The 19,348-nt window shown below is 46.3% G+C and overlaps 1 protein-coding gene across 3 annotated transcripts in view; it reads left to right on the top strand.

The window, feature by feature from the left end:
* Nucleotides 1-19,348, top strand: part of TRIO (trio Rho guanine nucleotide exchange factor) — an 855,771-nt gene that overhangs the window by 661,182 nt on the left and 175,241 nt on the right. For all 3 annotated transcript variants that reach the window (XM_082259530.1, XM_082259529.1, XM_082259531.1), the window contains exon 40: nt 9,554-9,657. In XM_082259530.1, coding sequence (XP_082115656.1) covers nt 9,554-9,657 — 104 coding nt within the window. The remainder of the gene's footprint in view (nt 1-9,553; nt 9,658-19,348) is intronic.

Here is a 19,348-nt window from a genome sequence, read left to right as displayed (position 1 = left end):
CTCTCTCTGCTCACAGATGGTTCGATAAGAGGCTTGGCATTTGCTGTTTGATTTGACAGCCGATTGTGCAAGCATATACCATTAGGGATATGAGCCTCCCATCCCTGTTATTGAGCTCTCGATCAGGGCGGATAGTGCCTTCTTGGGCGCTCCATCAGCAGTTGTCTGTTTCTCAAGTCTGCGAAGTGACGACCTGGTCGTCTGCACACTTTACGAACTTTAACAAAAAAAAAAAAAAGTTGCAGTGTTGGCCTGCTCAGATGTTAGTTTTGACCGCAAGGTATTGTATGTGGCTGTTTAGGATTTAGGGGTGGTTCAGAGTGTTTGTATTTTGCTCTCTCCATACCTTGGTTTGCCCACCCCTCATTGTGGCACTGCTTGGGTACATTCCTGTTTGGTCATTGATAAAGAAGAAGCAGGTGTGTCCATCAATGAAGGAAAATGGGATTTTTTTTTTACTCACTGTAAAATCCCTTTCTCTGAGTTTATTGATGGACAGAGAACCCACCCCTCTGTGGAAAATCTTCTTTGACACTGCTTGACTGGAGACCTATTGCAAAGAGGTGCCTAGAGAGGACTGCCTATAGGAGGCGCTGAGTCTTTTTTCTTTTGTTCTGCCTAGTGTCCTACTCCTGTAGGTGGGGCTATAAAACCCTGTTTGGTCATGGATAAAAAAGAAGCAGCATTGTCGGTCAATGAACTCGGAGAAAGGAGTTTTACGGTGGGTAACAGAAAATCTAATTTATCCTGGAGAAAAGATGCTTTGGAGGAGATTTGATAGCAATATACAAATACCTCAATGTTTATCCCAGCGTATGAAGAAAACAAATCAGTCTCAGAGAGTGTAGAAAGACACAGGGCCACTTAATGAAATTGGAGAAGTGGCTTAACCTTCAGCTGTCTAGTTGGTTTTTTACTGTCAGGGTGGTAAGAATGTAGAACTCCCTTCCAAAATCAGTGGTGTCCGCAGGAAGTATTGATAGTTTTAAAAAACTTTTGGACGTGCATCTCAGTGAACACAATATACAGGGATATGGGAAATGGGTATCCACATGAACACACACCCACATACGTTGAACTGGATGGACTAGTGTCTTTATTCAACCTTTTCTAACTACTGAATGTAAAATTTCTATGTGGGTGAGACATTGTTGAAGTTTATGTTCTTGAGGATCGGGTTGCCCCCTTTCCTGGTAAAGGTCACTCCACTAGATCAGCTTCTTGGGCATTTGGCATCACGCTGTTTCCAAATTTGGAAGGCTGCCATCTGATCTTCTGTATACATATTCTCTAAGTTTAACTGGTGGCTCTTGCAGGCCAAATGCAGTGCATTTATGGTTGCTACTTACTGCAATGATACTGCAGTCAGTGCAAAACTGCTAGGAAAAAAGCTAGACAGTGGATTTGAGTGGACACTGCATACTACTACTACACTTTTCAATAACCCCAGTTAAGTAGAACATTGTAATACTGCAGAAAGCAGAACATTTCAGCATGTTCATCATGTTCACCTGTTAAACGGCTTTTTTTATATAATGCTGCCACTTCCTTAACATAATCACTTGGTACAGGAGGAGAGGAGGACAGAGGAGTAGAGAGAGAGAGGTTTCTTCTAGCATGGGAAGCAAGTCTTTTGTAACGTGCCTCATTTTCTTTCCACCACTAAAGAGGATCACCACTTCTGTCAATTACTGGTTCCTTCAAATAGAGCTGAAGTTCATCATCCAGGCTCATTATTGCAGATTCAGAAGAAGCCCCAATAAAACACTGAAAATGTCATGATCAATTCTACCACAATGAAGAAGATTCTCTTCTGTTCGTGGTCGTATTTTTGGACATTTTTCTGTTTTTGCAGCATGCTGCTCTTTCAAATGATAAAAATGCAGTTATGGACTTGTCTTTTCGGCAGGAACCTCCTCCACCTCCTGTTGAATATCTTCTGTCAGCTATTGTTTTGCCTTGGCTAATACATCATCAGAAGAGAAAGCATGGTTCTTGTATCAAGGATTCAAAAGACTTGCCAGCACAACATTTTTAATCTGTTCATGCTTCTCAAAACATATATATATCAATCAAAGCTCTCTTGCTTGACAGACCATCATTTGAAATTTGGAGGGTGTTGTGTGCCATGACACTGAGGTCTGACATATCAGCAAGCCTCATTCCTTTCCGCATGTTTGCTCCGCTGTCTCGAAGGAGCACAAGCATCGCTCGGCCCTTAGTGATTCCCCATTCTTCAAGCATGCCTAGAAACATTTCTCTACTGTACTCCCCAGTGTGGGATCCTTGCATCACTTTTGTTTTCAACACCAATTGCCTTTTTGTCTATCCACTGTCAATGACATAGTAACATCGTAGTTAAGGTGGAATAAAGACAATAGTCAATCCAGTTCAACCCGTGTAGGTTTGTGTGGACGTATTAATTTCCCATACTACGGAATGTTTATCCTTGAGATGTACATCCTAGAGTCTTTTAAAAGTAGCCATACTCCCCGCAGTAGCTACCATTTGTGGTAGAGAATTCCACAGTAGCCCTTACTGTAAAGAACCCCCTGCGTAGTCTGAGGCTAAATCGCTTCTCCTCTAATCGCATTGTATGTCCTCGTGTCTTCATACATTCATAGTTTTTTCTCTATGTTGATATCACCATTGAGGTATTTATAAATTGCTATCATGTCCCCTCTCAGACGCTTGTAAACGCTCTTCATAATTTTGGTCCTCCAATCCCCTAATCAGTTTAGTTGCCCTTCTCTGGACTCTTTCCATCTCCAACACATCCCTTCTGAGGATTGGCGACCAGAACTGGACAGAATATTCCAGATGCGGTCGGACCAGAGTTTTATACAGTGGCAGGATTATAGTTTTATCTCTGGAAAACATCCCCTTCCTTATGCATGCCAATATTCTGCCGGCTTTGGCAGCTGCAGCTTGACATTGCATGCTATTGTTAAGTCTATCTTCTACTAAGACTCCCAGATCTTTCTTTTTTGATTCCCCCAGAGGTTCCCCCCCCCTAAAGTGTATTGTGCTTTTATGTTTTTTATCCCCAAATGCAAGACCTTACACTTCTCCACATTAAATCTCATTTGCTATGTAGTTGCCCACTCTGTAGAATTCCTGCCTCACTATGTGAAGTTATTGCCCTGCTCAATTTTGTGTCATCTGCAAAAACTGATATTGAGCTACTGTTTCCGTCCTCAATGCTATTTATGAATAAATTGAACAAGATTGGTCCCAGGACTGAGCCTTGGGGGACCCCGTTTTCCACACCAGTCCAGTCTGAGTATACATTATTTATTGCTTCTCTTTGGACACACCCCTTTAACCAGTTCTGTATCCAAGAGCAGACCTTGTGGTCAATGCCTGCAGACGTTATTTTATATATTAAGCGTTTGTGGGGGACTGTATCAAACGCCTTAGCAAAGTCCAGGTACACCACATCTACAGGTCTCCCCCTATCTAGCTCACGTCCTCGTAGAATGTTAAGAGATTGGTTTGACAAGAACGCCCTTTTGTAAACCTGTGCTGATTACTGCTGATGATGTTGTCTTTGACAAACTCTTGGATATAGTCCCTTATCATCCCCTCCAGAAGTTTACATGCTATCGATGTCAGGCTGAACGGCCTATAATTTCCCGGGACATGCCTCTGCCCTTTTTTAAATATAGGTATCACGTTAGCTTTCCTCCAATCACCTGGTACATTTCCTGTCCTAATACTGTCAGCAAAAATCAGGAACAGTGGTCTAGATATAACCTTACTGAGTTCTTTGAGTACTCTCGGATGTACGCCATCCGGGCCTGGCGATTTACTAGTCTTAATTTTATCCAGCCTTTTCCTGATTTCACCCTCTGTTAGCCATAGCAGCAAGTCCAGTGCAGTACTGCTACCCCTACAGTCATGGTCAGTGTACCCCTCCTTTTCCTGTGTAAAAACTAAGGAGAAGAAAGCATTTAGCACATTTGCCTTCTCTGTGTCCTCTGTAACCATCCTCCCCTCATCGATCTCTATGTGTGCAACATGCTCTGTCTGCGTTCTTTTGCTGTTAATGTATTTAAAGAATTTCTTAGGGTTCTTTTTGCTATCCTCCGCTATTAGTCTCTCGAAGTTAATTTTGGATTTTCTGATTTCGTATTTACATTTCGTATTTGATTCCTTGTAATGCTGAAAAGCCGATACTGTCCCCTCCAATTTATATTTCTTGAACGCCATTTTTTTCCCCTAATATGTTTCACATTATGATTTAGCCAGCCAGGTTTGGCTTTGGCTCTTCTAAAATGTATTTCCCCTTGGGATGCACTGTGAGATGCTTTTGTTTAATATGTTCCTAAAGCATTCCCATTTTTCCTCCATGTTCAATGTTCCTAGGATTTGGTCCCAGTTTATTTTCTCTATCATTGAGCACAGTTTGGGAAAGTTTGCCCTTCTGAAGTTTAAGGTTCTTATGTTGCCTACTTGCCTCGCTATATTGTGATTAACGCTAAATGTGATCATCCTGTGATCATCCTGTGATCGCTAGAACCCAAGTTGTCCCAGGCTCCTACATCTGAGATTAGATCTGGGTCATTAGTGATTAATAAATCGAACACTGCATTTTTTGAGTAGGCGAATCTACCAACTGAGACATGTAGTTGTCCTGTAAGGTTTTCACGAAGAGACGGGCCTTTGGTGAATGTTCAGTTCCCACCTCCCAGTCAATGTCGGGATAATTGAAATCCCCTAATAAAAACAGATCCCAGCTTTGGAGCGTTACCCAACAGTGATATAAATTCCAGCTCTACCTCTTCCCTTTGGTTGGGCGGCCTATAGCAAACCCCCACAATTACTTCCCATTTTATCCTTCCCTATTGAGTTCGTCCCACACGGATTCAACTCCTTACTCATCCCTTCCATAATATCACCCATCTCGACCACCTTTACATGATTCTTGATATAGAGACATACCCCTCTCCTCTTTTTCTTTCCCTGTCCTTCCTATACACAGAAACCCTTGGATATTGGCCAGCCAGTTGTGTAAGGGGTCAAATCAGGTTTCAGTTATTCCCACCAGGTCTATGTCCTCCTCATGTAATAAAAGTTACAATATTTCCATTTTATTTGCTAGACTGCTGGCATTTGCATATACCCCTCTTAGTTTTGTGGAAATGGATAGTGAATAAATACTTATTTTTTTTTTCTTGTTTGGCATGGGGTTTGTCCACATCCCCCCCCCCCCTCCCCAATTGTAGACGTTACGGACCTACTGTCGCTGTTGCCCTCAAAGATAACTTCTGTCATTTGTTCCCACCTAACTGACGCTATCTCAGCACCCTCCCCCCCCAACTTCTAGTTTAAAAGCCCCTCCAACTTTGTGGCCATTTTTCTCCCAAATAGAGCTGTGGCATGTAAGGGTCATTAGTGACTCTGTTTGTCCTGACCAGCAGTCAGTCGTGAATGAGAGTGAGTTGCCAGCATTCTCTGGTTGCAGCATAGCCTTTACTTTCTCAACGACCTTTTGGTGGATCTTTCACAGAATTTCGGTTCGATAATACTTCTCTCTTCAGTGTGTACCTTGGCTCAAGTATGGACATCAATCAGTCAGAAACCATTGTAAATGGCTGGTTATTAGTAACTATCATTTCTTTTTTTTTTTTTCAAATATTTTATTTAGAAAGGAATAACAGTGGAAAAGAAAACATAAGTGCACATTTGTCAATAAGGTACAACAAGCACAATATTTGAATGCTAACAAAACAAAAAACATACAGTTAAGACAGTGTGTAACCAAGTGCCAATTGTAACCTCAAAGCCAACCCCTGCTGCAGGGAGAAGGCACGTTACTGTACATAAGAAAAACTTTGGTAAGAGAAGTAATCTTTCCCAACTGTCGCTCCCAAGCTTTTTCAAGGTGTCAGAGACATAAAAGAAAGGAAAAAATAGTGCAGAGCAGAGCCGTAGAAGGGAGACAGAGAAGGTAGGAAACAGATAGGATCCAGAAAGAGGGGAAGGGGGGGGGGCTGCCCAGACAAGGTAAGGTAAAGTCTTCCACCGGAGTAATCAGCAAGCTATAGGACTTAGACAGCGGACCTGAAAGGTTCCCACTCCCCACACAAAATTCCTTGAAAGGTGTATGGTCTCGGACAAACAACGTGGGTGTCGGTAGGGAGTGGAGAAATTGATGAATTTGGGCTGCATGCCAGAATCCCAAACAGAAAGGGCCATCTCCCGCCGTCAATTCTTCCATCGACGGCCATCGGGACCCTCTGAGAAAGTGGGAGGCCTGGAAGATACTCCGGGCCTCCAACCTAGTAACTATCGTTTCTATGATTACTCTTTCCAGCAGTTGGGATCTTACATCTGAATCTAGACAGAGACACCTGTTTTTTTTTTTGTTTTTTTTTTCAGGAACATATCTGTTATTGTTGCCTGGAATAATGGAGGAGGTATTTCAAAATCACATTGATATTCATTTTGTTTTTTCTATGCTGCATGATATAATTCAATATGATGAACTCTTAGATGGGCCCAAAGATTTGACATATTTTTGTTTTTTGCAGTTACTGATCCCATGCTTATAGTGTTTTTGCATGTATTGCACACTGCTGCTTTTCCTGGAAATGGTTGAGACGAGAAATAGTCCCAGATCACACTTATACTTTTTCTGTCTTTATCCATCTCATCTCCATTGCAATTTGAAAGAGACAATCATTTTAAAAAAATGGCTGGCTGCTGGCACCCTGCCATGCTGTGGGTGGCTTGCTGGCACCCTGTTGTGGGTCGGTGACTGACGCCTGGCAGTGTGGGTGGCTTGCTGGCACCCTGTTGTGGGGTGGCTGGCTGCTGTCACCCTGTTGTGGGTCGGTGGCTGAAGCCTGGTAGTGTGGGTGGCTTGCTGGCACCCTGTTGTGGGTCGGTGGCTGATGCCTGGCAGTGTGGGTGGGTCGGTAGCTGACGCCTGGCAGTGTGGGTGGCTTGCTGGCACCCTGTTGTGGGTCGGTGGCTGACACCTGGCAGTGTGAGTTGCTTGCTGGCACCCTGTTGTGGGTCGGTGGCTGATGCCTGGCAGTGTGGGTGGGTCGGTAGCTGACGCCTGGCAGTGTGGGTGGCTTGCTGGCACCCTGTTGTGGGTCGGTGGCTGACGCCTGGCAGTGTGGGTGGCTTGCTGTCACCCTGTTGTGGGTGGCTGGCTTGGTGTCACCCTGTTGTGGGTGGCTGGCTTGGTGTCACCCTTTTGTGGGTGGCTGGCTTGGTGTCACCCTGTTGTGGGTGGCAGGCTTGCTGGAACACTGTGGTGGGTGACTGGCTTGGTGTCACCCTGTGGTGGGTGGCTGGCTTGCTGGAACACTGGTGGGTGGCTGGCTTGGTGTCACCATGTGGGTGGCTAGCTTGCTGGAACCCTGTTGTGGGGTGTGTGGCTGGCTTCTGGCACCCTGTTGTGGGGTGGGTGGCTGGAATCTGGATGCTGGCCTGGCACCCTGTTGTGGGTCGATGGCTGGTCACCCTGCTGTGGCTGGCTGTCACCCTGTGGTGGGTGGCTGAGACCAGGGCCTGTGGGTGGCTGGCTGACACCATGACCGGACTGCAGCTGGCTGCACACGAGGTTGTGGGAGGTGGTCTTAGAAGGCGCAGTACGTGTGCCGCGCGGGGGGAATGACGTCACGTGTGCGCCGCGTGCAATATCGGTAACTTCCGGGGCGGATTCCGATATATCGGGGAAAGTGCATATCGGCCCTCGATATATTGGCCTTGCCGATTAAAGGTCGATCCCTAATCTCAAGTTTTATAGTTTCCCTCAGAACATGGGGTAAGGGGAAATCTTCCACAACTTCCTGTTTTGTTTCCAAAACAAAAAAAAATGGCTCTACACACATTAAATTGACGTGTCAATTGATATGATCTTTATTTTTCTAAATGTAAAGTGTATGTAAACCCTAGCAATTGCTCTCTTGGTCTGTTGAATGTGGAGGTAAAAACATTTAGTTAAAAATCAAGTGCAAAAAAAAAAAAATGTCGTGTCAGTTACTTTGTTCTCTCAAAGAACCCTACAAAATAATTGGTCTTTATGATGTAGAGACCTAAGAATAGAAGTGGTTGAGTATTTTCACAAAAATGCTGTGTGTAAGCCCACAACAGGACTTATGCTGGCCATACAGTATACGAAAAATCGTTCAAACTCATTTTCAAAAAACGAACACTCGGCAGTGAGAGCAAACTTTCATGCCATCATGTAATGACTGATCATTCAATGGACATAAATTAATCAGTTTTTTGTTCATTTTTTTCACATATACCTAGTGCAAACAGTTTGGATAAGAAACAAATTAACCTTTCAATTTATGGTTCGCTCAGTAGAAAATTTCCAAACTTGTCCTTCAGTTTTTTGGCTCAAAAACGTCACAACCAATTACCAATTTGTGCCCATTACCTGGCCGAAAAAAGAAGAAACTGTCCAAATGACCGAATTTCGGCCGACTTTTCGTATAGTGTATGGCCAGCATTAGGGGCTGAGTGCATTTCTGGCAAATTAACTAGTATTTTTCTGTACTTGCACAGCACTCTTTATTTGCACAATATTTGGCTTCTAATTTAGACTAAAAACTGTCTTCCATCTTTATTATTACAGTGCGTTAACACACACTTTTTAACATGCTTTACATTTAGGCAGCCATTTATTTGAACATGCTGTTTAAATCAGATTGCACAAAAAAGTTATGTAAATCATTTTTAGCAATGCAGTGCACCACAACGCATGGTAGTGCCTTAAAATGCTTTGTGATGCCGTTCAGCATGAATGGCACCAATGTGAGTAACTTGCATCACCTTTTCTTAATCTATGTTTTTATTTTTGAAATTGCACTAATACATAGCAAGCATTTTGTACTGGTCTGGCTTAGGCAAAGTGGATTCAGATTGGTAGCTATGAGTTAAAGTGATATTAAAGTGTCATTATTACATTTTTTTGCTTCAAAATAAAAAACGTGATACTTGCCTTCTTTGCGCTGTGGTTTTGCACAGAGAAGCCCAGATCCTCCACTTTTTGGGGCTCCCACCGGTGCCCCTGACCCCTCCCTCTTGCCAAGTGCCCCTACAGCTTGCTATAGGGGCACCTGAGCTGCTGCTCTGTGTGTCCATTAAGCCACAGAGCCGTGGCTCTGCCCCGCCCCTCTCCTCATTGGCTCAGAGACTTTGACCGCAGTGGGAGCCAATGGCCGCTGCTGTCTCAGCCAATGAGGGAGAGTCCCTGGACAATTGAGGCTCTTGTGCAACGTCGCTTAATGGAGATGGTGCTCAGGTAAGTGGTGGGGGGCTGCTGTCTTGGAAGGTTTTATATCTTAATGCATAGAATGCATTAAGAATAAGAAAAAAAAAACTTCTGCCGTTAGTATCACTTAAATACTTCTAAAATTTAGCAATTGAAGCAAAACTTTCTCTTGGCCTGCTAGACCTAAGGTAGCCCATCACTGTGGCATCCTAGATAAGACATAGAACTCTGCTAAATACTATTTAGATTTAAAATACACTCAGATCGATGATATTTTGATGAAATGATTAATGTGATCTTATTTTAATTTAGGGATATATGGCGCTTATGAAAGAAGATGGAGTTCCTGATGACATGAAAGGAAAGGATAAGATTGTTTTTGGAAATATTCATCAAATTTACGACTGGCACAGAGAGTATGTATCGTTTTTGATCATTCTTGTGTAATGCTTACAAATAAGGTTTTCAGAAAAATGAAAAATATTATTTAATAGAATGTCACTGAAGTAGTAGAAATGCCATTACATCCCCATGCACACAAGGCGTTTTTCAGCCATTTTTTTTTTTTTGTTTTTTTTTTTTTGCAGCTTAAAAACGCCTTTCTATGTTATTCTATGGCCTCATGCACAAACAGGGTTTTAGGAGCTGTATGTGGCATAGGCTTTTTCAAGCTGCAAAAAAACCCAGGGCCAGCGCGTTCTGAGGACCGGCGTTACAGCTGTAAAAATGTCTGACGCTGATGCTTTTTTTTTGCGATGTCAAAATGAATGGTTCCTATGAGAGCCTATTGAATTGAATGTAAGTCACATCCAAGTACGATCATGATGATCCGACTTGTGCTGCGACTTGTGCTCTGAGGATCTTGAAAGGGAACCCCACGCCAAAATGGAAAAATAAACGGTGTGGGGTTTCCACCAAGACCATTTTAGACCCTTTGGTCTGGTATCGATTTTGAGGGAAATGCACACGCCAAAAAAGAAACTGTTTGGTTTCCCCCCCCCCGGAATCCATACCAGATCCTTATCCGAGCATGCAGGCCAGGAAAGGGGGGCTGAGCGAGTGCCCCCCCCTCCTGGACCAAACCAGGCCACACACCCTTAACATGCGGGGGTGGGTGCTTTGGGGCAGGGGGGGAGGCTCTGTGCACCCAACCCCAAAGCACCTTGTCCCCTTATTGATGGGGACAAGGGCCTATTCCTGAGGCAGTGGTTGTGGGGGTATGCAGGCGGGGGGCTTATTGGAATCTTGAGGGCCCCAGATCCTAGCCCTATCTATTCACCCCCAAAAAAGGCAGTGTAGTATAAATACTGTAAACATGTAGGAGAGGAATGTCAGAATTGGCCTGGATGGGAAGTAGTTAACCACTTAAGCCCCGGAAGATTTTACCCCCTTCCTGACCAGGGTGTATTTTGCGATTCGGCACTGCGTGACTTTAACGGACAATTGCGAGGTCGTGTGACGCTGTATCTAAACTAATTTGGCGTCCTTTTTTTCCCACAAACAGAGCTTTCTTTTGGTGGTATTTGATCACCTGTGCGATTTTTTGATCACGCGCTATAAACAAAAAAAGAGCGTAAATTTTGCAAAAATAGCAATATTTTTCACATTTTTTTATATGAAATTCCCCCCAAAAATAATGTAAAAATCTAAATTTTTTAACATTTTCGGACAATTTGTTTTATACTACCTATGTTTGGTAAAAAAAATCGCAAAAAAACTATTTTGATTGGTTTGTGCAAAAGTTATCGCGTTTACTAACAAAGGGAAACATTTTTGTCATTTTTGTTGTTTTTTTTTTAACGCATAATGGCGGGGATCTGCGATTTTGCGGCGGACAGATCGGACCCTTGACTGACATTTTTGCCACTTTTGGGGTTACCGGTGACATTTCTACAGTAATCAGTGCTATACATATGCACTGTTACTGTAAAAATACACTGGCAGTGAAGGGGTTAACTTTTTTTGAAAGGGAGGGGCTATGTGTGTCCCTGGGGGCGTGCTTTCTACTGTGATTGGCTGTGGCTTCAGATGTATGAAGAGTGATCAACGGTTCTACATAGTAGAACCGTATGATCATCCTTCATACACGGGAGAATGACAGGCAGCTTGTTTACACAAGCCGCCTGACTTTCTCCCTCTCCCCCGCTGATCGCAGAGTGACGGTCACACGCGCGGGGGGGTCCGTGACCACGCGGGAGCGGGAGCGCGCCTCCGGGGGCGCGCGCTCGCTCCCTAGACCCTCACAAGCTAGTGACGTAGCCCTACGTCACTTTGCCTGTGAGGGGCTGACCGCCGACGTAGATAGTCGTGCGGCGGTCGGCAAGTGGTTAAATAATAAACTAAAAAGTATAATCCTGCCAAGAAGGTCATTGGCTTCTGCCTTTGTCATGTTTTACAGATTAAAGTGTTACTAAACCCACAACAGTAAAATCCATCTGCATATGCTGTATAAAGCATGCTTGTTATAATCCCTGTGGGGTTAATCCCCTGCATTGTTTGTAAAAGCTGTGTGATCCTGACTCTCTGATTCTCCCCTTCTTCCACTGTCCCCAATCCATCTTGTAATAGAACAGAGCATTAGGAGTCAGGCTGCACATGCTCAGTTTGGAGTGCATTGCTAGAGGTTTTTTTTTTTTTGGAGGGTACATGTGATCAGCACAGGGCCAATTAGCACTGTCCAGACAGAGGAGCAGGGGAGAATGAAACTCCTCCTACAAGCTTTAAGTAGAGACTGATGTAAGTCAAAAGACTGCAATATACTGCTGATAAGAAAAGGTATTAAGAAGTTTATAAAAATAAAAATCCCACCTTTGATGTCACAAGGGGCAGGGGTCTCATGGTGACATCACCGGGTGGCCACGGCCCATGGCTATATAAGGACCGACAGAGAGTGGAGCTGCCACAAACATGGGAGACAGCATCGGAGGAGGATTGGGACAGTAGCAGTAGAGAGGACCAGAGGAAGAACACTGAAGAAAGTTTTTTTAATAAGGAACTTCTCAAAATCATCTCGTCTTTATTTAAACTACGCTGCCCTTTTTTGGGGTGAATGGGTAGGGTACTATGTACCTCTTACTCATTCACATGGGGGGGCGGAATCTTGGGCCAACTTGTTAAAGGGGGCTTCCAGAATCCGATAAGCCCCCTGCCCGCAGACCCCCACAGTGCCCACAGTTGTCGGGAAGAGGCCTTTGTCCCCATCAACATGGGAAAAAGGTGGTTTGAGGGCGCAGAGCCCCCCCCACCCCCCCGCCCCAAAGCACCCACCGGCCATGTTGAGAGCGTTTGGCCTAGTATGGTCCAAGAGGGAGTGAGGGCCCTCACTAACCTCCCCCCCCCCCCCCTTTCCTGACCTGCCAGAATGTTTTTTTTCTTTTTTTTTCATTTTGGAGTGGGGTTCCCTTTCAAAATCCATACCAGACTCAAAGGGCCTTTTTTTTTTTTTTTTTTCTTTTTGGCATGCGTTTTCCCTTCAAGATCCTCAGAGCCCAAGTCCCACCACAAGTCAGATCATCATGATTTGACTTGGATGCGACTTCTATTCAAATCAATGGGCTGAAAATCAGATCAGTTAAGACTGCTCTCATAGGGAACCATTGATTTTGAATGGGGGCTGAGAAACGATGATAAAAGCCAACGCGGCTAAATGTGCATTCACGCCAGTGATGTTAGTAGTGGCTTTGCAGCTAATTTTTTCCAAGGCCCTGTGTGCATGGGGACTACATCTTCAGGCTGTTTGAAATGGTTACCTTCCCCTGCAGTAGACTAAGGCTCCATGCACTCCAGCATTTTGTTTGCGCTCCTAGAAGCTGTTATTAGCATTTTTTTTTCTTCTTCTAGAAGCTAAAAAGTGTTATCCTATGTGTCCATTCACACTACTTTTAGGTTATTAGCTTTTTTGAACTTCAGCGTCTAGGAGCAGAAAAAAATTGTTTTTGTAGTTTATTGTAACGTTTTTCAGCAGAAACTCTACTAATTACGATTTTTTAAAAATGTTTTCCCTTTTTTTAAAGGAACTGCAAAAAAGCTAATAAAATGTTAATGCTCCTAAACGTTCTTAACCACATCCATACCGGGCCAATTCTGGCACTCCTCTCCTACATGTAAAAATCATAATTTTTTTACTAGAAAATTACTCAGAAACCCCAAACATTATATATGTTTTTATAACAGAGACCCTAGGGAAGCAACTTTTTATGTCATACGGTATTTGTGCAGCAATTTTTCAAACGCCGCACTGATATATATTATGAGGAGGCACAGATAAGGCTCCACTGAAGAGGCAGCAGTGTTAAGCGACACTCATCAGCTGCTACACTAATGTGCACTAATGTACACTGAAGAGCACCACGATCTGTGACTGACTGTGTCCATGGGACACGGCCATCCCAGATTCTTCCCAAATGCGCGCCTGAACAGTGGGTTCCTGTTAGGACATCTATAGATGCCCTCCCTGCACTCTAAGCCCGTGCTGTAGCAGTCATTCGGCTATAGTGTGGGCGGCACGCAGTTAATACAAAAAAGGATTTCCTATCCGTTCTTTGACGGACACAGCTCCTGATTCTTCTTAACCATTGGGTTATACTGCCCCTACAGGAGTAGGACACCAGGCAGTAAAAAGCTTGACTACGCCTATGGGCAGTCTCAGGGGGTACCCACTCTCAGCTATAGGTTTTTTTCTGCCTAGTCAGCAAAAAGGACCTAGTTCTTGCTGGGATCTCTGGTCCTGGCAATTATTTCTTTTTAAATGGATTTTTTTCTCGATCTTTATTTTGTTCCTGTGAGAATCTACAATCGATTGCCAGACTGGGTGACAGACTGGATAATCTAGATCCAGAGGGTCCCCCCAGTCTGACCAGCGAAAACGTGCAGACCGCAACTCTGCGCTAGATCGGCCACGACCGAGCCCCACTGGACGGGGGCTGGTCTGCGAGTTAAACTTCTCGCGAGAACGCATACGACCTGGCCTCGGCCTTAGTCGCAGCATTTCTCCTGGCTGACCGCACCCACATTAAGATAAAGTGGTCGTCTGTCCGGAGTGGTGCCCGCCTTGTTCCTGGTATCATAATTGGCTGTCCCTCATCTACTCCTGGAGGGTTTTTGGGGTGGACGTGCCCCTTCCCTAGGACGGTGGGACCTCCGTATTCCCCTCCTTCCCCCTAGCCCCTCAAAAATTTCCATGGTCACTGTGTGTCTTCCCCCCCCCCCCTCCTGGGTGAGGTTATGAGCTGGCTGTTGCCACATGCTCTTAAGGGGGGCTGGTTGCTGTTGACTGGATTTTGCTAGTGCGCAACAGGGGATTGAGCAGGGTTCCCTGCCACCGTAGGGGTTGGTGACTAGGGCAGGCATGTCCATTGGGCTTAGTCAGCTAGCCCATGTGGTCAGCTTGGCCCCTCCCTTTGGAAGGGGTGGCGCTGTGGGGACGCCTAATTTTTTGAATGACAGCCTTGCCACCATTATTGTGTGGGGCACCTGCCCCTTTTTTGCGCTGCGGAACCTTCAGGGTACCCTGCCTGTGCGTCCGCGTCACGGCGGGTGGCCCCCTTTTAAAGGAGCTTATTCCTATTATGCCCTCTATGGAGGGATCAGAGGGCGACCCCCTTGTTTTTTTTTTTTTTTTTTTTTGCAGGGTAGTAGGTGGTCCATTAGTGGGCCCTTGATCGGCATCCCCTTTGCGGGATGGCAGTTGGTGGCCTCCCCTGATTGTTATGTTTTCTGGGTGAGCTTCGTATATAGCGACCCAACTGGATCTGCGTCCACGCACCCTGAGTGCTCAGATAGTGAGGATGATTCCTATGCTCCTCTAGCCGTGCATGAAAAGGCGCTGGTGGATGCACTGTTTGTGTCAGTGTGTGACACTTTAAAAAATAGAGGTTGTGGCTGATGCTGCGTCGGAGGCGCCGTTCCCTTTTGGCATCCACAGGCCCTCCAAGTTCCTCCAGTTCCCTTTTCTGCTTACTGCGACAACATTGTCACAAAACAGTGAGGTTGCCTGAAACACAGTGGTTCCTAAGCGCATTTTGTTTACGGTGGTGGACGGTCCCACCTGTTGTGGACACATCGGATTCCAGGTAAAAAAAAAGCTACCTTCATTTCATTTGAGGAGTCCTCGGCCTTTAAATATCCAGCTGATAGGAGGGCGGAGGCTCTGGCCCGCAATATGTTCGCTGTGGCTGTGTCTGGTTCGGCACTCAGGCCAGTATTTACTATTGTCCTTTTGTCGCAATTTCTGACCAAGTGGTCTACACTTTAATGCTGGACCTGGAGGTGAAACGGCATCCCCCTGTCTTTGCAGAGCTGGCGGATCAGTTGGTCAGGGGGCTACAGTTTATCTGTAATGCCTCTTGGATGCGGCTCCTTTGCTTTCTAGGCTGTCTGCATCAGCAGTGGTCCTTCGGCATAAATCCTGGCGGAAATACTGCTCTGTGGACCAGACTTCTAAGAAGGCCTTAGCTGATCTTCACCTTGTAGGGGTTCCCTGTTTGGAGCTTCCTTGGATGACATTGTTAAGGGTCCCCCGGGGGGGGGGGGGGAAGAGTACTCATCTTCCTCAGGCTACCAAGGGCATGGGCCATTCTCCTTGTCTCAGAAGAGGTTTTTTTCATCCCTCAGGGTCTCACTGGGGACAAGGGATCAAAAGTCAGGGCCTGGTCTGGCAAGCCACAAACGGGCTGTTCCAGACCTGCAGACAAAGCTGCCTCTGTATGAAGGGGTGCCCTCACCTGTATCTGGGGTGGGGGGACGTCTTCGCTGGTTTAGGACACGTGGGTCCACAAAGTTATTTGGTCAGGCTATGAGATCAAGTTCAGTCTTATCCTCCAGAAAGGTTCTTCCCTTCCAACCTGCACTTGTCCCCAGATCACTTACGGGTCTCTTTGGGGTAGTGCATGACTTGTTCCTTCAAGGGGTAATTGTTCTGATTTTGGAAAGTTTTTAGGAGGATTTTTTTTTTTTTTTTTGCAGTTTCCAGGAAGGAAGGCAAGGTACGTCCAATTGTGGACCTCTAGGTGTTCAACTGCTGGTACGAGTACAGAAGTTCCACATGGAGTCCATTCACACGGTAGTGGCGTCCCTATGCCAGGGGGATTTTTTCTCGCTTCAATCAACATCAAGGGTGCCTACCTGCACATTTTAATATTTGCTGGTCACTAAATCTTCCTCTGTTTTGCCATGGGCGAGGAGCATTATCGGTTTGTGGCGTGGACCTTGGTCTCGCCTCCGCTCCTCGGGTCTTCACAAAAGTGCTGGGCCCGGTACTGGCAATGTTTGAGTCAGCGGGGGATCGTGGTACTGGGGGTATCTGGACGATGTGAGCAGAGTCTCCAACTGCTCTGATGGACAACTGGAGATTGCTCTGCGAACTCTTAGGAAGTTCGGTTGGATTCTGAACCTTCAGAAGTCTGCTTTTAGTTCTGTCTATAAAAAACTGGACTTTCTCTGTCGCTCATTGACAGACACAGTCCTCTTTGATTAATATCAGTAGGGTTATACTGCCCTCTACAGGAGTAGGACACTAGGCAGAAGAAAACGTTCTAGCCACACCTTAGGGGCAGTCCCAGAGGGTATATCCTCTCTCTCTCTGCTACAGGATTTCAGTTTTTTTCTGTCTAGTCAGGAGTAAGGACCTAAGTTCCTTGCTGGGATCTTCGGTCCTGGCAAGATTTTATTTTTTTTTTTTTAGATAAATCTCCAGTTGTTCCTGTGAGATCTTCAAGCAATTATGCCGGATCTGGGCGACGGGCTGGATGTTGAGGTCCAGTGGTCACCCCAGCCGGCCTACAAGCACGTGCAGATTCCAGCCCCGCGCTGGGTCGGCCGCGACACATTCAAGCAATTATGCTGGAGCTGGGCGACGGGCTGGATGTTGAGATCCAGTGGTCACCCCAGCCGGCTTGCGAACGCGTGCAGGCCCTAGTCCCACTGGTCGGGGACTGGCCCTGCGAGTTAAACGTCTCCCCAGGACGCCTACGACCAATCTGAATTGGAGTTGCGGCGTCTGTGTTGGCCGACAGCCCCCCACCGCGGTGGAGAGGGGTTCTGTCAGGAGTTTGTGCCCGCCGGTTTCGGTATGGTAAGTAGAAGGTTCCCCCTCTCCCTCTGTCGGGTGGACGCGGGCCCCTCCGTGGGATAATCGGACCCTCATAATCCTGGGTTCCCCTCTATCCGGTAAACCTACTCCTCCTATCTTCCCCACCGATTAAGGGTTGGTAAGTAAGACCTGTCCTGTAAAGACTCCAGGAGGCTTAATTAAAGAGCTTACTATCCTGTAAAGTCACGACAAAGGATCCATGACTAGGGTTTGTAAAGGATGGAGTATGGGGCCGCATTATTAGTAACTCGTAACTTGTCAGACACTTACCGTTCTATCGCTAAGGTTTGTCAGGGCGCACGGAACGACATCCTTTCGAGGTTTGTCAGGGATGGGGATGGCGCCGCAGGCATTCTCACTAAGACGAGTATGCAGATTGTCAGATACCTACCGGTGGTTCGGTCGGTTGCAGCACGGAACACCAGCCTTTGAAGCGATTGGTCGGCTGCAGCATGGAACCCAGAACTAAAATGGTCAGGTATGGGGCCGCGACGTTACCAGTGTAACTCGGTCGGCTGCAGACGCGCGGAGCGCCATTCTATCGTGGGCCACGCGGGGCCGCCATTTTGGCGTAGCCTAGATGTCCCCGCTATGGCGGCAGCCATCTTGGATCCACCCAGCCTCGTGGATCAGCGGTGGGAGTGCCGGAAGGGGCAGGCCGCTTCCTTTACCCGGGTAAATCAATCCACAAGACTTCCTGTCCTGTAAAGACAGCGCTGAGAGCAGTCCGGTAGGAACTTCTGTGCATCAGGTGGTAAGCCTTGGGGGTGTCTCTTCTCTCTCTGTGGGGGCTCCAAAGCGGTCACTGAGGGGGCGCTATTGCGCTGAGGGATTACTGTAAAGAGAAAAACGTTTTTTTCTTTAGTTTCAAATTTTGTCATTTGTTTGCTGAGAGGTTCCTGGCTTTGCCATGGACCCTGCGACACACGTATCCCCACCTGATCCCCTCGAGGTGACCACGGGACAATCCAACTCTCCACTTACTATAGATGCATTATCAGCGGTCCTGGAGTCTTTTGTATCCTGGGTGGAGGTGGCCTGTCAGGGACGGGGGGCGAAGAAACGACCCCCGCCTACCCCGATTTCATCTGACATAGATACAGATTCTGAGCCTATCGCTGCGGCTGCAGGTCCCTCTTCTGGGGCTTGTGTCTCGGGTACCGTCTCCTCAGATAGTGAGGAGGACGTTTCTGCCTCCGCCATAGCACAAGAAGAAGCGTTGGTGGATGCACTAATTGTGTCTGTCCGGGAAACCTTAAGACTTGAGGTTACACCGGCAGAGGTAGCTGATACTGAAATTCCTTTTGGTACTCTCAAACCTACCAATATGGCAAAGGTGTTTCCCTTGCCCAAATGTTTTGGTAATATAATTAAAGAGGAATGGGGTCGTCCAAAACGAACCCCTGGTATTTCCAAACGGATTGCTAGGCGCTATCCGTAAGAGGAATCCCTCCTTAAAAAATGGACAGTACCACCATTGGTGGATTCACCGATTTCCAGGCTAAATAAAGCTACTGTTATCCCGTTGCAGGACGCTCCGTCCTTTAGGGATCCGGTGGATCGTAAGGTGGAAGCTCTATCCCGCTCCATTTTTTCCCTGATAGGGTCAGCCTTTCGGCCAGTGGTTGCCATTGGTCTGGTTTCACAGACATTGACAGAATGGACCAAGTTGCTACGCCGTGACCTAGAGGGGAGAAGTATTCCCCCGGCAGTATCGGACTTGCTGGAGCAGATGATACAAGGGCTACAGTTTGTCTGTGACGCCGCTCTGGACGCCACTCCATTGTTGGGGCGTGTATCGATTTCAGCAGTGGTCCTCAGGCATGTGTTGTGGTTAAAGTGCTGGTCGGCGGATCAAGGTTCCAAAAAAGCTTTGGCTAATCTCCCCTTTCAAGGGAATCGCCTGTTTGGGGCCACCTTGGATGAGATTATTAAGGATCTCACTGGGGGCAAGAACACTTTTTTGCCACAGAATACTAAGGGTAAAGGACCTCGTCAGAGACAGGGGCCTTCCTTTT

This window comes from Pelophylax lessonae, assembly GCF_965119305.1.
Source record: "Pelophylax lessonae genome assembly, chromosome: 5".
NCBI classification, from domain to species: Eukaryota; Metazoa; Chordata; class Amphibia; order Anura; family Ranidae; genus Pelophylax; species Pelophylax lessonae.
The sequence above is the reverse complement of the archived record's forward strand: the minus strand, read 5'-3'. Positions and strand labels throughout refer to the sequence as shown.